The sequence below is a fragment of the Aspergillus aculeatinus genome, assembly GCF_003184765.1.
Source record: "Aspergillus aculeatinus CBS 121060 unplaced genomic scaffold BO66scaffold_30, whole genome shotgun sequence".
Classification (NCBI taxonomy): domain Eukaryota; kingdom Fungi; phylum Ascomycota; class Eurotiomycetes; order Eurotiales; family Aspergillaceae; genus Aspergillus; species Aspergillus aculeatinus.
Genome location: NW_020291499.1, coordinates 135,199 through 152,556, shown reverse-complemented (window position 1 = coordinate 152,556; position 17,358 = coordinate 135,199). Strand labels below are relative to the sequence as shown.

At 52.8% G+C, this 17,358-nt stretch overlaps 7 protein-coding genes and 1 non-coding gene across 8 annotated transcripts; 1 reads left to right on the top strand and 7 right to left on the bottom strand.

Moving 5' to 3' along the window:
* Nucleotides 1-27: 27 nt before the first annotated feature.
* On the bottom strand, nucleotides 28-1,117 carry BO66DRAFT_454117 (uncharacterized protein; the record flags this gene model as incomplete). Its single annotated transcript, XM_025652010.1, has 1 exon — nucleotides 28-1,117. The coding sequence occupies exon 1, from the start codon at nucleotides 946-948 to the stop codon at nucleotides 28-30; it is 921 nt and encodes a 306-aa protein (XP_025502920.1). The 5' UTR covers nucleotides 949-1,117.
* A 61-nt stretch (nucleotides 1,118-1,178) lies between these two features.
* BO66DRAFT_115035 (cytochrome P450) lies at nucleotides 1,179-3,437 on the bottom strand. Its single transcript, XM_025641853.1, has 7 exons — nucleotides 3,029-3,437; nucleotides 2,848-2,977; nucleotides 2,601-2,792; nucleotides 2,387-2,538; nucleotides 2,087-2,334; nucleotides 1,763-2,034; nucleotides 1,179-1,712 (listed from the first exon to the last, which is right to left on the bottom strand). The coding sequence occupies exons 1-7, from the start codon at nucleotides 3,219-3,221 to the stop codon at nucleotides 1,316-1,318; spliced, it is 1,584 nt and encodes a 527-aa protein (XP_025502919.1). The 5' UTR covers nucleotides 3,222-3,437; the 3' UTR covers nucleotides 1,179-1,315.
* A 709-nt stretch (nucleotides 3,438-4,146) lies between these two features.
* BO66DRAFT_t192 lies at nucleotides 4,147-4,218 on the bottom strand. The gene has a single exon. It is a non-coding gene; the product is annotated as a tRNA-Arg (tRNA).
* A 271-nt stretch (nucleotides 4,219-4,489) lies between these two features.
* Nucleotides 4,490-6,522, bottom strand: BO66DRAFT_325486 (Zn(II)2Cys6 transcription factor domain-containing protein; the record flags this gene model as incomplete). Its single annotated transcript, XM_025643871.1, has 5 exons — nucleotides 4,490-5,476; nucleotides 5,547-5,738; nucleotides 5,796-6,325; nucleotides 6,396-6,397; nucleotides 6,455-6,522. 5 exons carry the CDS (start codon nucleotides 6,520-6,522, stop codon nucleotides 4,490-4,492), a joined length of 1,779 nt encoding a protein of 592 aa, XP_025502918.1.
* Nucleotides 6,523-6,847: 325 nt separating this feature from the next.
* Nucleotides 6,848-9,247, bottom strand: BO66DRAFT_351686 (Zn(II)2Cys6 transcription factor). The gene is made up of 2 exons (XM_025644748.1): nucleotides 8,676-9,247; nucleotides 6,848-8,616 (listed from the first exon to the last, which is right to left on the bottom strand). The coding sequence occupies exons 1-2, from the start codon at nucleotides 9,061-9,063 to the stop codon at nucleotides 6,938-6,940; spliced, it is 2,067 nt and encodes a 688-aa protein (XP_025502917.1). The 5' UTR covers nucleotides 9,064-9,247; the 3' UTR covers nucleotides 6,848-6,937.
* A 215-nt stretch (nucleotides 9,248-9,462) lies between these two features.
* Nucleotides 9,463-10,557, bottom strand: BO66DRAFT_115010 (uncharacterized protein). Its single transcript, XM_025641852.1, has one exon. It carries the CDS (start codon nucleotides 10,308-10,310, stop codon nucleotides 9,726-9,728), a length of 585 nt encoding a protein of 194 aa, XP_025502916.1. The 5' UTR covers nucleotides 10,311-10,557; the 3' UTR covers nucleotides 9,463-9,725.
* A 2,022-nt stretch (nucleotides 10,558-12,579) lies between these two features.
* On the bottom strand, nucleotides 12,580-15,006 carry BO66DRAFT_376156 (putative nonsense-mediated mRNA decay protein Upf3). The gene is made up of 2 exons (XM_025645688.1): nucleotides 14,572-15,006; nucleotides 12,580-14,515 (listed from the first exon to the last, which is right to left on the bottom strand). The coding sequence occupies exons 1-2, from the start codon at nucleotides 14,820-14,822 to the stop codon at nucleotides 13,042-13,044; spliced, it is 1,725 nt and encodes a 574-aa protein (XP_025502915.1). The 5' UTR covers nucleotides 14,823-15,006; the 3' UTR covers nucleotides 12,580-13,041.
* Nucleotides 15,007-15,151: 145 nt separating this feature from the next.
* On the top strand, nucleotides 15,152-16,948 carry sitA (TOR signaling pathway phosphatase SitA). Its single transcript, XM_025647562.1, has 4 exons — nucleotides 15,152-15,486; nucleotides 15,553-15,946; nucleotides 16,013-16,344; nucleotides 16,402-16,948. The coding sequence occupies exons 1-4, from the start codon at nucleotides 15,333-15,335 to the stop codon at nucleotides 16,689-16,691; spliced, it is 1,170 nt and encodes a 389-aa protein (XP_025502914.1). The 5' UTR covers nucleotides 15,152-15,332; the 3' UTR covers nucleotides 16,692-16,948.
* Nucleotides 16,949-17,358: the final 410 nt, after the last annotated feature.

Below are 17,358 nucleotides of genomic sequence, written 5' to 3'. Positions count from 1 at the left end.
GCACCATAACCCACAGTCCCATAAGCCTCAAACCATCCCACAACACCGAAGACAATACCGTCCCCCACGCCCAGAATCCCCACCACCACCACCACCACCACCCCCCGCCGCCGCCGCCGCCGCCGCCGACCCCGGCCTCGTTCCCGCGGCAGACCCAACCGCCGACCCAGACCCATGCCCAGTCTCAAACCCAAACCCAACAGCCTGCAGATAATCGTAAGGCGTATGTAGTGCACGCTCACGCTCATGCTCATGCTGGTGATGATGATGACGATGATGGTAGTGATGGTGCCCGTGGCTGTGGCCGTGGCCGTGACCGTGACCGTGACGATCTACCTCCCGCTGCGGCTGCGGCTGCTGCTCGTGCTGCTGTTGGTAATAGTGCTGCTGCTGCTGCTGCGGTTGATCCAAGCCCCCCGGAGGCCATAACTGCACCAACGAATGCACGCGCGGCGGCTCATACCAGTACTGCTGCTGCTGATGCGGCTGATGCTGTTGACTCCGGATCTGCACCTCCCGCGTGAGGTACTGCGTTTGCGTGTGCGTTTGCGTCTGCGTCTGCGCTAGCGGATGCTGCTGCGGTAACCACTCCGCGCCCAAGGCACCATACATTCTCGTCAAGATGTCCTCCGGGGCCAGCGAGGGAGGGAGCGAGATGTCTTTCCAGGGGTCGGTGAGCGGGGGCTCGAGAATGGGGAGTTTGGGGTGGTAAGGGTCAGATTCCGGATCATCGGATCGGGCTGATTCTGTTGCTGTTGCGGAGGAGATGAGGTTGCTGGTGATGGAAGAGGATGTTGGGGCGGTGCTGGTGCTAGTGGGAGCTCCTTGGCTCATACTGCCCGGAGGAGGATCGAAAGGGTCGATGGGAAAAAAGCTGAGATGATTCGGTCCATCGGGAGGTCTGAGGAAAGCGGGGAAGCGGCTTGAGAATAGAGATGACATGGACATCCCTTGTAGGCTGCCTTTTGGGATCTTGGGTAAAGTTTGCAAGGTTGGGTGTCGTATTGTTCTGGTGATGGTTTGGAGTTGGAATGATGGGTTCTTTCCTTTTTCGGAGGGTGGGATGAGTTTGGAGATACAGAAGTCCCCCAAATATTAGTACGTCCTTTTATCAAACTTGGTCTACAGACTGTAAACAAAGAGAGAGGTTGCGCAAAGCAGACGCGTGAGAACCAACAGAAAAAAATATGTCCCTATTCAATTTGAGTCACAGGACTCTTAGACTTTAGTCAAAGTGACGTTGTTGGTTACGTCGTATGGTGATAATGGCGCGAGACTCCCTTTACATATCCGTGCATCACTTCATCCCTCCCTACTATGAGACTACGCGATGCAACTCCTCTGCATGACTCTTCTCCCACGGATAATTCACCTCCACCGCCCGGATGAGCGCCTCATGCTGCTCGCTTCTGGGCTTGATGCTGATCTCGTACGGCGCCGGATGGCTGATCACCCCAGGCAGAAATTGCGGTTTCAAGTCAACCTCATTACCGTCTTTGGTGGGCTTGCTGAAATTAAACACCGCCAGAGACTGCGCTATGGTCAAATAAGCGGTTGCGTCTGCAATAGTCCGACCAGGACACACGCGTCGGCCAAATCCAAAAGCTAGGAAATGCGGATTATGCTCCGGAGTGTGGTTAGCACTCGCGATAAAGCGCTCGGGCTTAAAAGTGCCTGGCTCGGGATATGTGGCTGGGTCGTGCAAGAAAGCCCTGCGCTTATCAGGATCAAGAAGGATCAAGAAGGCCGAACGACAACTCACCAGATGTTAGACAAGATCTGAGACCCTTTGGGAATATGATATCCACCCCACGTATCCTCCTCCATTGACTGATGCACAACGCCCATTGGCACAACTGGGTGCCATCGGAAGGCTTCTTTAACAACAGCTTCAATGTATGGGAGATTCTCGCGATCAGCAAACCCGGGAAGACGAGATGTGCCCACTACCCGATCTATCTCCTCTTGTGCCTTCTTTTGTACTTCTGGAAACAAGGCCAGTGCGAGAAAGAAGCTTGTCAGTGTGGATACAGTCTGTCGAACTTCAGTTGTTGCCACTTTTCACTAAAATTCGACGAGTACTTACCGTGTCAGCTCCTCCTCCAAATAATGTCGTTGCCGTCCATTTGAAAGTCGTCTCCTGCTCGCTCCCAGGCTCGGGGATACCGTTCTTCTCAAACAGGCCAGATAGGAAAGACGGCGCGTGAGCGTTGCGTGACATCTGGTCGAGAACAAATGCGTATGGCTTGGCACTGAGGTTGTCCGCAGCCACGCGAAATTCTTTCGCTGCCTGCTGAAACCCACCCCCGGGGAACCAGGAAGGTATATGTTTTACTATATTTGCCATGTCAGTAGTCGCGCCCTTGGAATATGCAAAGGTACGTACGAGCCGGGATGAAGTCGACCAGCCACATGCCAGGAGTTATGGACTTGAAAAACTTCTCTACACTATCATTTGCAATCTCGACGAGAGGATCCTCTCCGTCTCGTTCTATGTTGTATCCATACGCGACTTTCAGGATCACACCTCCAGCCAGTCTAGTTTTGTCAGTCCATCTCTCGCACTCCCTAAAGTGCAGAAAATTCCAGGCTCGACCTACTTTCGGATATGAGGAATCAAGTCTTGTGGTGCTTCGAGCGATCGCAGCATGAACCGCCCGACTTCGGCCTCCTGGAAGTTATTGTAGCGAGCAACGGAGTTCACAGACCCAATCTGCTGGTGGAACAGCTTCCTATGGATACGCAGGGTGTCTGTGTACGCCATTGCGGTGGTCACTTCGTTGTAGCCGGATCTGCATCGCCGGTTAGCCTTTTTCTTTTGTATTATCTTGTAGGTTTTAGGCTTACAAATGGTTGAATTGTCCCTGCGGCCGGCTGGAATGTATGGCCGAGCGCTTTTCCAGCAGATCCACTGCGATCTGCGCATCATTGATGATAATAAATGTCTCACCAAGAACTTGAACTGAGCTGATAGGACCTGTGCAGGTTGTTAGTCGTTCCTCACGACGTTCACCTCGAGGCTGCTCACCGTATAGCTCTTTGAACTTGAACCAATGTACCCACTCTTGTCCACCAGTGGGAGGAAGATCTAGGAGATTCCCGATGAGGGGTTTTTGTCTCGGCCCCGGAGGGAGTGGCGCAGGCAGTTTCCTGCGAGCCAGAATGACTTTGACCAGGTACGCGCCAACGAGGGTGGCGAGAATTTCCAATATGTGAAGCATGGTACCGTACTGGATGAGATTTCAACCAGGCCTGTACAGGGTCTTGCGAATCCATCGGAGGAAGGGGGGCTGGCTGCTGCTCTTATAACTCAAGGGGTGAAGGTCCTGTCGGAACCCTTAGCATCATCGGTCGTCATGACAATTCCTCAGTAGTGGGGTTTCGTGAGGTTTGAGGAGCATTGTAGCTGCGCGCTGTCGAGACATGCGCAGGGTGGCCCCAACTAGGAAATAGTCACACAGCGGCGCAAAGCACCGGCTGCACGGGAACCATGAGTGACAGGGGTGGCATTGGTGGAGGGTCTGTCAGCTAGCGAGATGGGTGGGCGCCGGTCCACGGCGGGGTGGGTGGAAAAGTACGAGCTGAGCACTGGAAGCTTTGGCTATCCCACGGTTTGAACATTGAATGTCCCTTAGTGGTATGCAAGATCCTAGGCTAGGGTTGTTTGCTAGCTTCGCATGTGAGACAGTGGCAGCGTTCTCGCTTCATCTTGCCCCTCGTGCTGAGCAGCAGCGGAGATGAGGGGGTGGGTGGTCGTTGGACGGGTCTGGTGGGTGAGCATCGAATTGAGATGCGATGATTTGACAAATACCGATCGATGCTCAGCGGAAACTCCATGGGCGTGTCATAATTAAACCGAGGCGGGGTTGGTGACAAGGATCCAAGCTGAAGAGCTGCAGGGTGAGGTGTAGACGGAAGCGCTAACAGACCATTCGGGATGAAGTGTTTGGAAATGCGCATCTGTCACACGAGGTTGGGCTGAAAGTGAAATGATGTATATATTGGGTTTCGGGGAGGAGGTTGGTGTATTGGTGCTGGTGGTTTGGGATTTCGAAGAGTGGTTGATGATGGAGGTGTGAGAGGGGAGTGAGGGGAAGATGTTCAGATACGGAAGGAGAGAGCCTAATGATGGGATGCAAAAAAAAATGACCTACGCAGGGCTCGAACCTGCAATCTCTTGATTCGTAGTCAAGCGCCTTACCATTGGGCCAGCAGGCCTTGCTGTTGTAATGTTGACGTGACTGGTCCTTTATATGCTTGTCATAAATGTAGTGAGTATGTGGAAGCTCCTCACATCCTATGGGTCAATCTCTTTCAAAACTGAGTCCAGGAGATGTCTCCGGCAAAAAGGGAAGATGATGGATGTTTATATTGTGATTATGAGCTATTCTAAAGGGTGTTTCCATATCTGAAATAGGTTTCGTGGTTCCGATGGAAAATTGTCTACCACCTGTGTCGACCCCCTTCCAAATCCCGCGTGATCTTGAATCTATATATCTTCACCGGACCAACGACCTTCGGTGTCTAGTATCGCCGTCATAGCCCGTAATGGAATATTGGCATGCACCCCGATATCTTGACCGATTGTCAAGAAGACCCGTCTCCCAGCAGTATCAAATTCTGGATATGCGTATGTTAGTCGTGCAGATCCAGGCACTTCCGAACACCGGGAGATAAACCCGTGCCGACCGGCGTCGGTCTCTGAAATAAGCTCCACAACGGTGGCAGAATCGCGACCATAATCCAAGCCCCCCTCAAGCGCGACCTTCTCCTCCAGAGAAATGACCTTCTCAGCAACAACTGCACATACATGACTATTGAAGACGCCTTCCTGGCGGCATGCCGATCGCAAAACACCTACGGCCTCACGGCGGATCACCGGATCGCGACAGAGAGTAGCGACATCGTAGAGGGGACTAATAATGCCCAAGTCGAGTGAGAAGCTAGGACTCAGTCGCGGCCGGTCCCGTAAGTCACGTAGAGAGCCAAATGACTGGGCTGGTAATATAGCTGGTGAACCAACACTGCTCGAAAGTTCCACGACGGAGGCAGCCAAAGCAGTGATCTCCTTGAAGATCGCATTGTATCTATCCCAGACGGTCGACTCCGAAGAGCCAGACATATACTGCTCTAATAACAGATTGTGCCTGAGACGATGGATTTGCAATATCTTCAAGCCTGCTTGTTCCTTCATCGTCAAGGAAGGACCACGAACTTGCTCGAAGCAGTCCAAGGCACTGGACCACTTCTGCAGTATCTCCGTATAGCGCCGCACCAAGATTTCAGGCTCATCAACTGTTCCAAATCTCGCCATAGCATTGACCATGAGATGATATTCGCGCCTAAACATGCCGTCGTGATGCTCATATACATCGCGGGCCTCTGCAAGGGAGGAAAAGCACTGTGGGATGGCGACAGATCCGTATCCAGTCAACTGCGCCGAGGTTGAAGACGGATTATCCTCCTCGTTTCGTGTCTGAACATAAGATCAACTTCCAGTCAAAACTCGAGAGTATGTGTAATCACGGAAAACAAATGTGACCTACCAAGGTGAAGGCCTGTCCATGCAGTCTAACGAGGAGCATCCGCAAGCTCTCAATCTCAAGGCTCGGCACGGTAGACGGCTTCAGAAACGGATGATGATATGTCCCGGTCCTTGGATCATAGGTGACCTGCCCGAGTATCTTCACCCCATTGCGAATATGATTGACCGCGGCGATGTAATGGCTGGACATGATCTTCGCTGCTGGTCAACCACCGATACCCAAGCCACAACCACCCCCCCGAAAACATACCTCATAGCAAATGAAAAGAACGCAGGAAATCAAACAAACATCCACGGTAAGCCTCCTGTCGTGGCTACCACACATATGGAGGGATGGGCTGCTGGCTGAATCCGAGGGACCTAAGAGAGCTCTGATCGCCGCTAGGTACTCCTTTACTGCAAATGTATCGTGCCCCTCACGACTGAACCAGAAGCCAGGAATCTGCCGGTCATTCTCGAAATTCTCATGCAACGCACCCAGGGCGACCAGCGCGTGCCAAATAGGTTTCTCGTGCTGACTGACCTGCAACACTGACCGGCTCCAGAGTTCCGATCCGCAGTAGCCCGCCAAAGAGAATACAGTCTTCTCGCAGAAGAACTGGAAAGATCGGATTTCGCGCTCGCTTCTCGCATACGTTAAGGTTGCGGGAGAGAGAGAAGGCCGCGGAAGAGAAAGAACCATCGGGGATAGGGAGGTTGTATGGTAGCCGTCACACCTGCGACCAGTGGAAGTGCATCTCAAGCAGCTCGGTCTGGTCTCGTCGCATTTGATGCGTCGCTCTGTGTGGAGGGAGAAGAATCAACAAGCTGATCCAGGACTTTGATATTGTGGTCTGGCAGATAAACTCACTCCTACAATATTATGTTAGCTGAGCTGTCTGCCGTCGAGCGGTGGTGCGTGTAGCTTACTTGCATGTCAAACATCCCGACTTGGTCCGTGTCCTATATACTATCTGTCGCACCTGCGGAGTTGCCATCGCGAGAGGCCATGGGACTAAATGGGAAAGGTGGTTGTCTTTCAGAGAACAAGGGTCAAATCAACTTGATACCCATAAACATGTGATACGTGGATACGTGGAAATGTGTCGATGAATGGATTGGTCGAGGAAGCAAAGAGAAAGTAAGATCCGTCAACAGCGACCGGGAAGCCTATCTCCAGGAAGCACTAGTCCCCTTTGAGCCGTGGCAACACCATAAGTACTAGGTATGGATATAATAGCAGCATTAATTTCAAGAATGGCTAAAAACTCCATGATCAACTTGACAATGTCAATATTTCAAGACATATCTGCGGAACAGCATCCTACAGCTACAAAATTCATACAAAATTGTTACTCCGCCAGCAGCAGTTTGTCGTACGTCTGTCCCTCGCATCTAGACCTCTTCCTGCCATCACATAGCTGGTCCATTGAACGGGAAACTATCCCACAGTGGCAATTCCATCCCACCCCATCCCGTGAGCGCAGCACTGTACTCGGCAGGATCCACGGCAGAATAATCATCCACACTTGGCCACGGCTCATATAGCCCGAGTTGCGAAGGATCGGAGACCTCCTCGCTGACAGAGGCGACGGTCTCAGTTTGGGTTTGTGTTGAAAGGCGGCGACCACTGAGACTGAAAAGCTTGCTAACGTATCGACTTCTAGTTTGTTGGGAATTTTGCGCGAGTCGTTGACGCTGATCATAGACGGCGTTCTTGAGCAGACTGAGAATCTCAAGGTAGTGAGCAGCCTGAGCAGATCGCTCAGAAAGCATGCGCAGGATGTCGAGAGCGTCATCGTAAGTTTCCTCCTGCAAAGCGTCTGCTTCTTTCTGGGAGAACATGGAGAAACCCAGCACCAGTCCAGCTGCAAAGATAAAAGCCTTGAGGATGCACATGTTTCCCAGCAAGAGACGAGATTGGAAGACCTCTGAGCATGTCTGGATCATATACACTGCTGAATCGACGCATGCCGTTGCAAGTTTGGAATATGCCAATTCCTCATTGTGTTCCTCATTCTCGTCGCCCATGGGACTGAGATTCAACTGTGCAAGCCGAAAACCCAGAGCTGATATCAAGAAGGGACGTGTCACTATGATAACAGCGAAGTGATAAGTGCACGCAACATGTAAGTTCCCAATAATATGCTGGTGAGCCGCAGGCTGTTCATAGTCGGTATCGGGGGGTGCCAGTAATGACTCGGGTAGCTCATCACTCCAGTCCTTCAGCTTCGTTAAGAGGGCATCGGCCGCCTCGACCGAGGCTGCCTGTTTTCCGTAAAGCCCAGTGATGATATCATCCAAGATCTTTGACAACTTGAAAGAAGCCACCAGGCTCCTTTCTGCCTGGCTATCGGTGTGTGACGATGAGAAAGACGTGTCTTCTGAGTCCGAACGTAACGAGGTTGTCGCAGCTGCTCTGCCGAGAATAGAACTCACTAGTAGATCCAGTACGCAGAGACTCATCCATACCCGTGCTCTGATATCTTGTTCCTTGGTTGAGACGGCCTCCCCGAGGTCGGTAAGCTGTAGTCCTAGTGCCACTGCTGCGCGAACAGCTACCCCGAGGTACATGAATGCGGCGTTTCTGCGACACGCGCCGAGCATGTAGTATGACATCAGAAGAAAAAGACGCACTAGATCCAGACTTGGATTCTCGAGCATCCCTGCAAATGCGCTGCGCTGAGCACAAGCGAAGAAGAACTTTCCAGCCCTCTCTGCTAACGGATGATGCTTCGACGCTTGCGCTCCAATAGCGATAACGATATTCAGCAGAGCTGATTTTGTTTGACCTCGATTGCCATTAGTATCAGCGTTTGAGCCAATTGGTGCTTCCAGGAGCTGCATCACTTCCTCTTCTGACAGAACATGCATGAAGCCGCTCGTTGCTGCACTGTAGGCTTGAACATAGTATTGCTGTTGACGTACGTCAAACTCATCGTCCAGCTCAAGGGGAACATCATCTGGTGACTCGGTCTCTAGCATGTCTTCGCTTTTCATATTGTGGGAGAACTGCGATGGTCCAATGCATTGCGTAACGGTATCGCGAACGAGTTGCAGGAAAGACAAGGACGCAGCCTTTCCGATATACACTAGAAGAAAACTTCATGAGGGGCTGGACCCTGTCAAAGTGTAGTCAGGCAATGCTTACCTCGTTCACCCCGAAGGTTACGCAGCATGCGAGGGTGGGTCCTGTGCGGCGTTTCCGGAGACAGAGGCCCTGGTCCTAGAGTAGACACAGCTGGCCCGGAGGACGGAGAAGGTGGGAGGCTATTGATTTGACTTTCGGAAGATGCTAGGTTCAGAGAAGTAGAGTTTCGATTGGCAGAGATCGAGCCCGAAGGATTTGCGTTATGATTGTTCCCATTTGGCCGCCGAGCACTGGCACGACGAGCCGGAACACAGGTATCGGCGCGACCAAGCCGGATGCACTTTGCACATGGAAATGTGCCACTGCATCGCTTCTTGGTCGCCCGACATGCTAGGCAAGCCTCATAGGCCCGTAGTCGATTCTCAGGGTGTACCTTCGGTCGCGGCATCACATGTGATAAGGAGGAATAAGGTGTGGGTTCAGAGACTCGTTCGGAGCTGCTTCGGAGAGACCTGCTCTGACATCTGGTTCAGGTTTCACCCGAGTAAGTGCTTGCAAGTAGCTACCACCATGCGTCTCACCGTGGTGGTGCGGCATGAGGTTTTGGGATTGTTGTGAGCGATGGCTGACACTTCCCCAGGAAGTTGTTTGAGTGGTTGTATCTAGACCAAGGAGCCCATCTCCACCCACCGCTAGTTGAATGGCCAGGAGTTCGGGTAACGGCAATGGCTGACCCCACACTGCGATAAGCCCGATAAGCATCATGGATGCTATCGTTGCTTTATGGTACGTATCTACTTCTACTAAGGTTTTTTGAAAAAGAAAGAAATAAGAAAAATTAAACCCAACTTGGAATAATTCAACCTGGTCAACAGATAAATTCAAAAATAACTAAATCTCATATACCAGATACATCCTCAAGAGAGTGACACTTTGCGGGATCTCAAATCCAAGCCGGTAGAATCAAACAAACAACAAACAAGACTGCAACGGTTCTTCCTCGTCCTGCGACGCAGCAACGCTGCTTCCAATCGGCGTGAATGATGCTTCGACATCGGCTCAAGCCATCTAGGCTATCTCGCCTGATTAGAACATCCTCGCGCACTTCTTCTATTTCTCACTCGCACACTCCTTGGCGAAGGTGTCAATGTAACTCGGAAGGGTCTTCTGCCAGACGGTGGCGTCCGAGTCAAGCTCCTTGATCTTGTCGCATTTGGCCTCCGTGATGTTGAGGGAACCCGACTGCAACTGACTGAGGTGGCTCTTGAAGATAGGCTCAGTGGCCTGGAAGGCACAGAATCCATAATCGACCAGCCCCTGGATATCGTTGCAGAGGGGCTTGTTGCCTTTGGCAGAGCAGCTCTTCTCGACGGCGGCAACGGCCTGGGTGTGGAGCTGCTTGAATTGCGCCTGCTCAGTGGCAGAGATACCCAGCTTCTGATCCATGTCCTGGATGAGCTGCGGGAGGACTTGGTTCTGGACGTAGGCGTTGTGCTGGTTGATGGTGGCGGTGCAGTTCTGCTCACACACTTCCTTGTGGAAGTACTGCAGGAGCTGCAAAGGCTTGTTGCCCATGACCTTGGGGATCTCCAAGCAGCTTTCCGGGATGCTGGGCAGAGAGGGAAAAGCAGCGGCGTTGGCGGCCGAGATGACGGTGGCGGCCACCACGACAGACGAGGCACTGATGAGCTTCATTTCGGGATTGGGAGGTGGAGCTGGGAGAATACGTAGAAGAATTGGTTTGCTAGAGACTGTTCAGACAGTTGAACTGGATTTGATGCTTGTTGATGATGTCCTGAAGGTCAGCAGAGAGGGTTCTTATATTTCTTCCACGGCCATAGGCCTACCCCGAGGTCATACAATGTAGAGTGTCCTCCATCATGCTACACACATCTGCGTGGGATCCGAAGCCCAATTGAATTTTTCTTGTTGTTTGAGGGTTTGTTTCAACCTGCATTGTCCCAGCACAACCAAGCATGATGCCTGGTGCAAGTCCAAGCATCGCGGATCAGTCCGAACTCTGCTCCACAAGAACCCAAGAATGAGTCAACCCTGATCGGAACAAACAGCCACCAAGGGTAGCCCGGACCCGTTCTTCGACGCCATGCGGTGAAACTGGCGAGGTAGAAGCGGCTGATCGACGTTTCGACCAAAAATTGAAGATAACGAGAATATTCCAGAGAGACTACTATGTCTGGACAGTTGATTTGGCCGCTGCACTATATCGTTTCAGGTGAGATCATACTTTGCATGAACCGAGGCACAGTTGGTTCTTTTAATTCTCTCAGGGTTCCCCGACGCTTCCACGGGAGATCGCTGAAAGTTGGGAAATTCTCTAACAAAGGCCGAGATTCAGCCAGGCCGACCTTCAGCCCTGATGTAATCTGTATCGCTCCGACTGGCACACGAAACCAAGGATCGTCAGCCCGTGTCTGATGTTGACAATATTGTGCTGGGTTGATGGCTCAGAATCGATACATCAGTTGCCGAAGTGGCCGAGCCCCCATCCGTGCGCACAGGGTTCAATGACTGAGGTGCTCCGTCATGATCCAGTACCTGAAAGATGAATCGTGGTCAATATGTCAATACCGACTCTAAGAGCCGGCCTTAATCTTCCAGGCGACAGAAGGACAATCCGTGCCCACCTCCTAGAACATCACTGGCAACTTTCGAAACATCAAGCGGGAGATAGAGCAGAGTGGCCTTGCGCCGATGACGGCGTTGATTTGTACCGAGGCCAAGGAGACTCAGGGCCACTTGAGAGACTTCCAGATGTGACATAGAGCTTCGAATGTAGATCCAACTCGTTGCAGGGCCGAGGACTTGCACCAAATCGATTAGGCGGGCCATCAACAATCTGCACTGCAGTGGGGAGAAACCTGCAGAGTGCCTCGGGGTAGCTGCCTCAGGCACGACATTGTGCCTTACAGAGCCAGGCAACAAACACAGGCCACATCCCATTACCTAACGAAAAAGAAACCCACGATTCACCGGCGAGAAAATCCAGGTACACAAGCGAAAGCGAAGCCAGAAGCAGCGGGCTCGCGCAAATTTTCGAAGCGCCCCATTGGCCCAACCAAAAATTTCTTGAAGCAAACACAGCAAACCCACCTGACCTCGCTTGTGGCTAGCGCGGCCGCACCGCCCACGACCTCCATATAAAAGCCTCCTCAACCCCCAGCTATTTTGAAAATCAAGCGACTCTACGTGAGTGATCCCTCCCCCTACCTTGAGGCTTCTCCCCACAGAATCTCCCAAGCATCAATCGTGCCACAAACAGTCTCACTAACCTTCTTCTCTGCCCACAGTTCAAAGAATCACTTTAGAGTAGACGTCCCACCTCTGAGCTCTTCTAAAGAGCCACAGAATCCTCACCCTTGCTGATGACTTCTATGTCCTCGATGCCCCAAAGTGAAGCCGTTTTTTACTTCCGACTCGACCTTGCTTGTCGCCGCGCTCTGTTACGACTTGTCTTCGGACGGGCTTGTTTCGGGCGATTGGTCTAGCTTTTGGTCCAGGGAGTGGTGATGATCTTTACCTTGTCGTGACGTCTTGACTTCGGTCGGTCTGACTTGGTGGGCGTCGAGGAGGTCTGAAAGGTGTTTTACCCCCCTCTTTACACTTTATGTTGGTGTCTATTAGAGTGGTTCAAGGTCTTTTTGCTCAAACTTGTCTGCTGTTATGAATTCGAATCAAATTATTATTCGTGATCCAATCCACATCTTTCCGCCTGTAGCGTAGTAATCTTGCGCAGCCCGGTGGCGACCGTCGTATAAATCACCGTAAAACTTAGACTCTTCCGATTTCGAGCTTCTCGTTTCCCGAAGAGCGTTCCTGCCGTGAACTGCACGAAGACAACGACTGCTCATACGCTTTCGATGCTTACTGACTACAAGGATTGAGAAGGTTGCGTGTACCTTCGTCTGCGTACTCGATATTCTCTTTCATTATTCATAGATATGTAGCAAATAAGAACACTGCAGTGTGTTGATGTCATATCGGATCGTTTCCCTCTGAGCCAAAGCAGTTTGCTTATATAGAACAAGCTTCGCCAGGAGAGGTTGTGTCCATGGTAACCACTGCAGCTTACCGAGTAGATAGATAGCCTCTGGTTGGCGGATATCATGGCTGTAGACAGCAACTTCTCACGTCCCAAGGCCGGCAAGGGCTGATGCCGTATGTGTGTGTGTGTGTGGTGCATGCTGAGGGGGCTCCGGTATCCCATCCTGATGGATCAGGTGTGATAGATACTTAGCGCCAGATGCTCTGTGCATGTGAACAGGTTGAATGTCCCGCCCAGAAAGCGAGTCGTCCATGCGTGATTCCGCTGCATGCGTGATCTGGGAGACTCATGCGCGTTACCCAACATCGAGACGCTATCGCTCTAGATGATCTTTGCAATCGAGTACAGCACACCCTTCGCCTCTTACTTGCCATCCGCATTTCCCTTGTTCTCAGAAGTGTTTCCGGCGTTGGTATTCGCATTGCCGCCGCCGTTACCCTTCGAGCCGCCTTTGCCCTTGGAGCCTCGACCACCACGCGGTCCTCGGGATGAGTTTCCTCCGGATCTGCCCTCGGTGGCCTTCTCGCCCCGGGTGTTATTGGCGTTGCCTCCCGCAGTAGACTGCTGCGATTCACCCGCACGACCTTTTCCGCGACCCTTCTCGCCGCCGGGGTTTGCTTTTCTCTCCAACACAACCACCTGACTCTGGGCGACTGTGACGGGGCTTGCAGCAATGGCTTTCTGGAGTCCGTCTGGCTCAGCGAAATCGACATAGCCGAAGCCCTTCTTCTTGTCGATTTCAACCTTCAGGACTTTACCAAAAGGAGCGAATGCAGTTTCCAGCAATGGCTCAGTGACACCTTGGGACGGGTTGGCGTGCTTCAGGAAGGCTTGGGTGGCGGTGGCTGCCGGGCCGGCCGCTGCTTGTTTTCCTTTGGCGGGCTTGGAAGGTTTCGGGGTTGTGCTGACGGGAGGTGTGCCCGCTTCCGATGGCTCGTTGGGTTGTTGCTGAGCGTGGCCACGATCCCGACCCCTGGAGTTCTGCGAAGAATTGGCACCCTTCGACGACCTGCTGGAAGCCTCCTTCTTTGGCGGTTCGGGGGTTGCGGCGTTGACTTGTTCGTTCTTCGCGGCGTCGGAATCCACAGAGGCACCCTTCCCGCCGCGTCGACGGCCGCCGGATGGAGCTAATCCAAGATCGCGCTGGAGAATCTTGGCAGCAGCAGAGATATTACCACGTTCCCTCTTCCGTTCGGTTGATGGCTGGGGTGCGTCCTTGGGAGTGTCCTTAGAGGCGGACGACTTTGCAGCCTGCTTGGATGCGACACTAGCGGCCTGCTTGTTCGCCACCTTCACAGCTTCCTTGGTAGCTCTGTCGGACCTGCTCCTCCTATCCGACTTCTCTGCAGCGGCCGGCTGAGCAGAGTCTTTATCGGGCCGTTGGAGCAGCTTCTTTGCCTGGACCTTCTCCGACTTCGAATCCTTGTCTGACTTGTGGCGGGAAGACTTGTTGGACTCCTTAGCTTTGTTGGCCTTCTTATCCTTGATGTATTGAACCAAGGGCGTAATAGTCACCGAATCTTTCTTGTCCTCCGCATCGGCGGCCGAGTCAATTGCAGCTGGCTTCGTTATGGGCTGGGTAAGACTCTCGAGGAAGGCGATGAAATCGGGATCCTGATCAATAGTTCCCTGGCGAGCATCCTTGCGCGAACGACTGCCGGGGATCTTGGCGAACGGCGCAAACTCCAACGAGGGTGGTCCCAGCAGCACAGGGTCATTGAAAGTGTTGCGCGCATCCTGGAAGGACGTTTGGCGAACCTGAGTGGAAAGCGGCAGAGTATAATCGTTCGAAACGACGTGGATGTAGGCTCGCGAGGGCCGAGAAGGTTTGGCTGGACTGTTTGCAACCGTCAAGTTAGCGAAAGGATGAGCCCACAGCAAGAAGAACCTTACTCTTTGGACACTTTCCCCAGCTTGTAGAGGAACCAATCGACCTTTCCAGCTCCGGTCCTCCATTCGGGGCCGAGAGCTGTCTCGAATTCGGCTTTGGTCAACCCTGGCGGAAGCCGTCTGATGATGAGCTTCAGTCGCGGCGCTGGAGGCTTGGGAGCTTTTTTAGTTGTCGCAGAAGCATTCTTCTGAGTCGCAGCCACCGGGATTTGCAGGACGCCTCCTGCAGACTTGCCGTTCGGGGTCTGCGTCATGGTGGATATACAGACTCTTTCGGTCTGAGCAACCCCCGCCCTGGCCAAGAGTGCGACCGAAAGAGTAGTTCTTGTTGTGGGACAAGGTGTATTAATTGAGGATACAATGCGTACGCCGGTGATGTGTTGAGGGACGTGGAGTCTCGGAGTCACCACACCCTTGAGTTTCAGCTCCAGAAATGAGCGGTGTTGTTGTCGTGTGGAAATGTTAAGCTGATAACCATCGGATGGCGACGCGAGATCCCGACAGCGAGTTCACGTGACCGGCGGCCATGCCCAACATCAATCACATCTTATTCACCCTGCGGGGAAGAACCCGCTAATGCGCATCCAGCTCAGCATACTTGGTGTGCCCCGGTGTATGCGAGCGACTTTCCTTTAGACCTCCTCGTTGTTCGCTCATTATACTTCCTCACAGCTGCCTCTCATTTATCCTTTTGTCTTCCTCCTCCCACCTAGTACCCTATCTCTATCGCGACCCTCTATCCCGCAGCGTGGCTTAGCAGCATCATGGTTGACAGTAAGGTCCCTCAGCCGGGACCGGCCAAGTTGAAGCGCAATGCAGGCCCCGACGAGTGGCTTGAAGCAGCTAAGGACTGCAAGTACCTCTCCGAGGCCCACATGAAACAACTTTGCGAGATCGTGAAGGAGTTCATGATGGAAGGTAGGCCTTTGTCCGAGATCGGCCGCGTTCCTGGAGGCAGAGATTGACGCAACCGCCCGTGCCTAGAATCGAACATCCAGCCCGTCTCAACCCCGGTCACAATCTGTGGAGATATCCACGGCCAATTTTACGATCTGCTCGAACTATTCAGGGTCTCCGGCGGAATGCCTAATGAATCCGAAGTCGAACCGCCCAAGATATCTCCCTCAGTCATCACGTCCGAAGATATTGAGCCCCCATCCACCATCAGTGATCCCAAGCTACGGAAGAAGCTCAGAAATTCAGGAGGCGGGGAAGGCGGCGACGACACAGCCTCGGTCAGCAGTCAACGGGGTCGATCTTCAAGCGCAGGGTCGAATGAAGTGACTCTGAACCGCAATTTCGTTTTCCTTGGCGACTACGTCGACCGGGGTTATTTCAGCTTGGAGACCCTGACGCTCCTACTCTGCCTCAAGGCTAAGTGAGTGTCATGTGTCTGTCAGTATCGACGATTTTTCGGATCCTAACAGCTTTCCCCCTTGTTCAGATACCCCGACCGAGTTACGCTGGTGCGTGGTAATCACGAATCCCGCCAGATCACCCAAGTATACGGCTTCTACGAGGAGTGCTTCCAAAAGTACGGCAACGCTTCTGTGTGGAAGGCTTGCTGCCAAGTCTTCGACTTCATGACGCTAGGCGCTATCATTGACGGCAGGGTGCTGTGTGTACACGGAGGATTGAGTCCGGAGATCCGGACGCTTGACCAAGTCCGTGTTGTCGCCCGGGCGCAAGAGATCCCCCACGAGGGTGCCTTCTGTGACCTGGTGTGGTCGGACCCGGATGACGTTGAAACTTGGGCTGTCAGTCCACGAGGAGCCGGTAAGCAAGCGCCCTCTGCTCTAACCTTACCAAACACCGTGCTGACCGTCGAACTAGGCTGGCTCTTCGGCGACAAAGTTGCCGACGAATTCTGCCACGTCAACGACCTGACCCTGATTGCGCGAGCGCACCAGTTGGTGAACGAGGGCTACAAGTACCACTTCACCAACCAGAACGTGGTCACGGTATGGAGTGCGCCCAACTACTGCTACCGCTGCGGCAACCTCGCCTCGGTTTGCGAGATCAACGACGACCTCAAGCCGACGTTCAAGCTCTTCAGTGCAGTGAGCGACGATCAACGACATGTTCCGACATCGCGGCCGGGCCGCAGCGAATACTTTCTGTAAACTTATGACGTTGCTATTTGTTTTATGAGGCTTGCTTGATCTCCGTGGATATCTCCAGGGTTTTAACCGCACCGGCGCTGGCGTTGGGGAGTGAATACAGGATGGTGCTCACGCTCAAGTTGGGTATGGGCCAAGTGATGGACTGCATACATAACGACCGAGGATCCTAATGAAGTCATTGTTACCAATTCTATGAAGCTTTTTTGTTTCTAGGATACTTGATAGTCTTTGGGGAGGGATGAATTGGATAATCGTTGGTGACTATACAGATTCCTCCATAGACCATGACATGGGCGATGACATGTCGCGTCATTATTCCCATGAGTGCACAGACCATGGCACTCCAGGCTGACGCTTTCCCTTCCTCATCATGGATCTTACTGCAATTTATCGAGAAGAGTGCGGAACCCGCAAAATTGCGGAGGCGACCGCGGGGTCCACCTGATTGGAGCACAGCGCGACCGAGGGCCCCGGCTCCTCAACCGAGCCCCGGAACGGATTCCGGGGTACAGCACTGCACCTTCTAGGCTTCTTTACACAAGCACTATATACTCTCATCGGGACGCATTCCGGTCACGAGGCATATATCAACACGAACAATTGACTTGCTCAACCAAGAACCCCCCCCTCTCCTCCTTTTCCTCCCACCACACTAATACTCTGACAC

Bases quoted from the DNA above. Each gene is read 5' to 3' on its own strand.
- BO66DRAFT_376156 (XM_025645688.1), bottom strand. From the start codon at position 14,822: ATGACGCAGACCCCGAACGGCAAGTCTGCAGGAGGCGTCCTGCAAATC. The intron at 14,516-14,571 runs GTAAGGTTCTTC...GGTTGCAAACAG, and splicing joins CTGGGGAAAGTGTCCAAAGA to TCCAGCCAAACCTTCTCGGC.
- sitA (XM_025647562.1), top strand. From the start codon at position 15,333: ATGGTTGACAGTAAGGTCCCTCAGCCGGGACCGGCCAAGTTGAAGCGC. The intron at 15,487-15,552 runs GTAGGCCTTTGT...GCCCGTGCCTAG, and splicing joins GAAGGAGTTCATGATGGAAG to AATCGAACATCCAGCCCGTC. The intron at 15,947-16,012 runs GTGAGTGTCATG...CCCCTTGTTCAG, and splicing joins CTACTCTGCCTCAAGGCTAA to ATACCCCGACCGAGTTACGC.
- BO66DRAFT_351686 (XM_025644748.1), bottom strand. From the start codon at position 9,063: ATGCCGCGACCGAAGGTACACCCTGAGAATCGACTACGGGCCTATGAG. The intron at 8,617-8,675 runs GTAAGCATTGCC...GTTTTCTTCTAG, and splicing joins TAACCTTCGGGGTGAACGAG to TGTATATCGGAAAGGCTGCG.
- BO66DRAFT_115010 (XM_025641852.1), bottom strand. From the start codon at position 10,310: ATGAAGCTCATCAGTGCCTCGTCTGTCGTGGTGGCCGCCACCGTCATC.
- BO66DRAFT_115035 (XM_025641853.1), bottom strand. From the start codon at position 3,221: ATGCTTCACATATTGGAAATTCTCGCCACCCTCGTTGGCGCGTACCTG. The intron at 2,978-3,028 runs GTGAGCAGCCTC...CAACCTGCACAG, and splicing joins CAAGTTCAAAGAGCTATACG to GTCCTATCAGCTCAGTTCAA. The intron at 1,713-1,762 runs GTGAGTTGTCGT...TGATAAGCGCAG, and splicing joins CAGATCTTGTCTAACATCTG to GGCTTTCTTGCACGACCCAG.